The sequence below is a fragment of the Danio rerio genome, chromosome 2 (assembly GCF_052040795.2).
Source record: "Danio rerio strain M-AB ecotype USA chromosome 2, GRCz13ab, whole genome shotgun sequence".
Classification (NCBI taxonomy): Eukaryota; Metazoa; Chordata; class Actinopteri; order Cypriniformes; family Danionidae; genus Danio; species Danio rerio.
Window position 1 is genome coordinate 550,001 of NC_141022.1, and position 5,000 is coordinate 555,000.

The following is a 5,000-nucleotide window of genomic DNA, read 5'->3' on the forward strand; positions in this document are numbered from 1 at the left end:
AGAAGCGCACAGCCGGTGTGTGACGGACCAGTGCAGCGCATCTCACACACACACACACACACACACACACACACACACACACACACACACACACACACACACACACACACACACACACACACACACACACACACTCATACATGAACACACGCATACACAAACACAAACACACACACACACACACACACACATACACATACACACACACACACACACACACACACACACACACACACACACACACACACACACAGTGTGATATGAGATCTGCTTTATTGATTGGTCTTTAATGCTGGTGAATGTTCAGGAATGATCAGAAGGTAACAGTAAAGCACAGACCGACTGTAAACACACACTGATGGAGCTCAAAGGCACAGGAGAAGCTTCCAGAACACACACACACACACACACACACGTTTCCAGTTGTGTCCGTCTGAGATGAGCGAGATCTTCATTCTTCAGACTCATGAGGAGCTAAAGCCACTGGAAGAGTGTCAGCACAGCGGCCCGAGAAATGAAACCTGCAGACAAACACAGCACACATCATCATCATCATCATCATCATCATCATCACCTTCATCATCATCACCTTCATCATCATCATCATTATCATCAGTACAGCAGAGGTGTCACATTACTGCTGGATACTGTTAAACTCAACCCTTCAGATTCATTCATTCACATCACATTAAAGAGACCTATTCTCACCCTTTGACCTGTCTGCAGAGTGTGTGTGTGTGTGTGTGTGTGTGTGTGTGTTTGAGCTGAGAATACACACAGATAATGTTCTCCAGCTCTCTGAAACTGACCCTTTCAGGCTCTGATCCTAATCGTGGTGTTTTGGTGACTGTTGCTTTAAATGTAAATGAGATTGCGCTCTTTTCAGAAGAGGGCGGAGCTACAGACACCTTGATCTGATGGAGTATTGGGGTTCAGATGCAGACATGTGGCTTCAATAATCCCCCTTAAGTGACTTTAAGAGGCATACAGTAGCTCCTCCCCCTTTTTAAAAATCACATCCCAAAGCTGCTCTATTGGATTGAGCTCTGGTGACTGTGGAGGCCATTTGAGTACAGTGAACTCATCGTCATGTTCACCAGTCTGAGATGATTGAGCTTTATGACATGCTGCGTTATCCTGCTGGAAGTAGCCATCAGAAGATGGAGACACTGTGCTCATAAAGGGATGGACATGGTCAGCAGCAATACTCAGGTAGGCTGTGGCGTTGATGCTCAATTGGTACTAATGGACCCAAAGAAAATCTCCCCCACACCATTACACCACCACCACCAGCCTGAACCGCTGACACAAGGCAGGATGATCCATGCTTTCATGCTGTCGGAGCCGAGCATCTGAATGTGTCAGCAGAAATGGAGACTCATCAGAGCAGCAACGTTTCTCCAATCTTCTATTGTCCAGTTTTGGTGAGTCTGTGTGAATTGTAGCCTCAGTTTCCTGTTCTTAGCTGACAGGAGCGGCACCCGGTGTGCTCTTCTGCTGCTGTAGCCCATCCGCCTCAAGGTTGGCCGTGTTGTGTGTTCAGAGATGCTCTTCTGCAGAGCTCGGTTGTAACGAGTGCTTATTTGAGTTACTGTTGCTGGAACCAGTCTGGCCATTCTCCTCTGACCTCTGGCCTCATTAACAAGGCATTTGCGCACACAGAACTGCCGCTCACTGGATATTTCCTCTTTGTCGGAGCATTCTCTGTAAACCCTAGAGATGGTTGTGCGTGAAAATCCCAGTAGATCAGCAGTTTCTGAAATACTCAGAGCAGCCCGTCTGGCAGCAACAACCATGCCACGATCAAAGTCTCTTAAATCCCCTTTCTTCCCCATTCTGATGCTCGGTGTGAACTGCAGCAGATCCTCTGGACCATGTCTACATGCCTAAATGCAGTGAGCTGCTGCCCTGTGATTGGCTGATTAGACATCTGTGTTAATGATAGGTGTACCTAATAAAGTGGCCGGTTAGTGTAGATCTGAGGACTAACATATTAACTTTATTTAAACTTCACAGGGACTTGATAAGATCTTCTTTTGAGCTCAGCAGGACCAAAAAAAAACACTCAGACTGGTATGAAGCAAGTAAATGAGGACAGCATTGTGTTCTGAGTGAACTACCCCTTTACTTCTGACGGAGTGATGTGTGATGAGCTGACCTGTATCGGGGTGTGTTCACTGTGGGTCGAGTGTTGAATTCGGCCACTGGAACGCCACGTGATGCCACTTGAGGACCAAACATGGCCGCCGGATACACCACCGCTGCAGTGCCCACCTGCAAACACACACACACACACACACACACACACACACACACACACACACACACACACACACACACTGAATTTATTTCATGATGTCACAGACGGCTGCTTCTCACTCAGGGCTGCTGTTTATGCTAATGAGGGAGAGATGGGCACTAGTGGGCGGGGCTTTCCCCCTCTGATGACACGTACAAAGAGAGAATGCCAATCACAGAGTTTCATTCAGTCTGATTATAAACAAGCACAACTCATTACTGTGGACCAGCACAGGCTGCTGGAGATCTCCACACACTGGCTAACGCTAGTTTTGGGAATCCCCCCCAGGTGATTATGCTAACACTGGAGCATCAGTACGTGCAGACACTGACCACCAGACACAGGTCGCAGGTCTCCAGCTCCTTCTCCACTTTAGTGAGGATGTGCGAGTCCAGCGTCTCTCCAAACCAGACCACATGCGGCCGCAGGAGCCCATCACACGCCTTCTGCTCACACCTGCGGAGCACACGCGCATCAGCACATGCTAACACCCGCTGACAGAGTAACTAGCATCTGACTGACTGACAGACACTCACCTGGGCAGATCCCGCACAGGTATGAGCGCATCAGGAACACCAGGATCAGGAGAGCTGAGGGGAATGAGCGCGCACACACACACACACACACACACACACACACACATTGCGAGCATCATTCACACTGAACAGCAGCACACTCTGGGCAGAGTAGCTCACTCTGCAGAACACCAACACACACACAGGGTTGCCAGGTCCAAGAAAACTGCACATCTGTCAACACTGGCATGTGGAAATCAGGAATACTCCCGCCCATAATTCAGTTCATTCATTGTAAATAAACAGCTGAAGCGCTCAGAAATATGGCAGGGGTTTTTATTATGTATTTATTTATTTTAGAGGGCGGCACAGTGGCGCAGCGGTTAGCACAGGTGGTTTAGCGTATGGAGTGTGTATAGGAGATCAGCTCATTCATTCATTCATTCATTTACTTTTTGATTTAGTCCCTTTATTTGTCAGGGGTCGCCACAGTGGAATGAACCGCCAACTTATCCAGCATCTGTTTTACACAGCAGATGCCCTTCCAGCTGCAACCCAGTACCAGGAAACACCCATACACACTCATTCAAAAAAAAACACACACACACACACACACACACACACACACTCATACAGTACGGCCAGTGTAGTTGATCAGTTCCCCTATAGCGCATGTGTTTGGACTGTAGGGGAAACCGGAGCACCCGGAGGAAACCCACGCCAACACAGGGAGAACATGCAAACTCCACACAGACTTAAACCAGAGACCTTCTTGCTGTTGGGTTAGGGTTAGTCGTGCCCAATGACAAGTCAAAGCCCACAACAGACATGAAGAGCAGCACATCCATCATCTCTCTCTCTCTCTCTCTCTCTCTCTCTCTCTCTCTCTCTCTCTCTCTCTGTCTCTCACCCTTTCCCCTGCAGTGATGGGCAGATGGGGCTTCTGTGATTGGCCTCCACATTCCCACAGCTCAGACACCTGGTCTGAAACACATTACCTGCAGAAACACACACACACACACACACGCTAGAATCTGGGACTTGAGCAAATACACTCAATCTGGCAACCAAGACATGAATAGACACAAGGTTTCAGGAACATGTTGGCATATATGTGTGTGTGTGTGAGTGTGTGTGTGTGTGTGTGTGTGTGTGTGTGTGTGTGTGTGTGTGTGTGTGTGTTCTGACCGTGGACCTCCAGCAGGCGTGTGGACCCTGCGCGTCGGTGTAGTTCATCGATGTTCTGTGTGATGACGACGAGCGAACGCTTCTGTCTGCGCAGACGCTCCTCACACTCGGCGATGGCCCGGTGAGCAGCACTTGCACGCGCGCGCAGAGCCAACTCTCTGCGGTAGTGATAAAACTCCCACACACGGCTGGTGTGACGAGAGAAACACTGCGGCGTCGCCAGATCCTGACACACACACACACAGAGACACAGATACAGACACACACACACAGATAGACACACATATATTAACACACACATATAGACACACATATCTGTGTGTGTGTGTGTGTGTGTGTGTGTGTGTGTGTGTGTGTGTGTGTGTGTGTGTGAGACCTGTGTTTTCCAGGTCCTCCAGCGTCCCTCAGCTCCTCTAATGCTGGGTATGCCGCTCTCCGCACTCACTCCTGCGCCGGTGATGATGGCGATGTGCCGCGCCTTGGAGAACACCTCACGAAACTCTGCCATATCTTGACACACACACACACACACACACAGACAGACAACATCAAGCAGTATAACCAGCAGTTTATTTAGAAGTAAAAGTCTATAATAAACAACAACACTTAATAATGAAGAGGGGCGGGGCATATAGTAGCCCCTCCTCTTTTTCAAAACAGCCAATAGTGTGTCGTTTTTCTCACAGCTCAGCTCATACTTCAGTTTCTCATCAAATCTTCTGACCAATCAAATGCTCTCTAGGGTCAGAATGCCCCGCCCCTTGTTCATTGGTGCATCTCAGGATGACAGCCCTGGTGTTTATAACTGAAGCATTACCTGTGATAATGCAAATCAGCACCTTTCTCCATCACACAGCTGCTGAAATATATCTGTATCTGTTTAAATCCTGACATTTAAATAGTCAAAATAATGATAATATTAAGTATTAAGTAAGCACAAGAACAGCAGACAGCAGACGCTGTATTTCGATGATGATGGTCCAGGATACCTGATGAAT

The 5,000-nt window shown here is 48.2% G+C and overlaps 1 protein-coding gene across 4 annotated transcripts in view; it reads right to left on the bottom strand.

The window, feature by feature from the left end:
• Window positions 1-256: 256 nt before the first annotated feature.
• Window positions 257-5,000, bottom strand: part of LOC100536119 (NAD-dependent protein deacylase sirtuin-5, mitochondrial) — a 5,624-nt gene continuing 880 nt past the window's right edge. For 3 of the 4 annotated variants that reach the window (XM_087240296.2, XM_087240297.2, XM_087240298.2), the window contains exons 3-9: window positions 4,379-4,512; window positions 4,003-4,228; window positions 3,725-3,812; window positions 2,836-2,889; window positions 2,632-2,755; window positions 2,159-2,274; window positions 257-521 (exon numbers count right to left, since the gene is read on the bottom strand). In XM_087240296.2, coding sequence (XP_087096422.1) covers window positions 452-521; window positions 2,159-2,274; window positions 2,632-2,755; window positions 2,836-2,889; window positions 3,725-3,812; window positions 4,003-4,228; window positions 4,379-4,512 — 812 coding nt within the window. In that variant the 3' untranslated portion in view covers window positions 257-451. The remainder of the gene's footprint in view (window positions 522-2,158; window positions 2,275-2,631; window positions 2,756-2,835; window positions 2,890-3,724; window positions 3,813-4,002; window positions 4,229-4,378; window positions 4,513-5,000) is intronic. The other variant, XM_087240299.2, reaches the window with a different exon arrangement.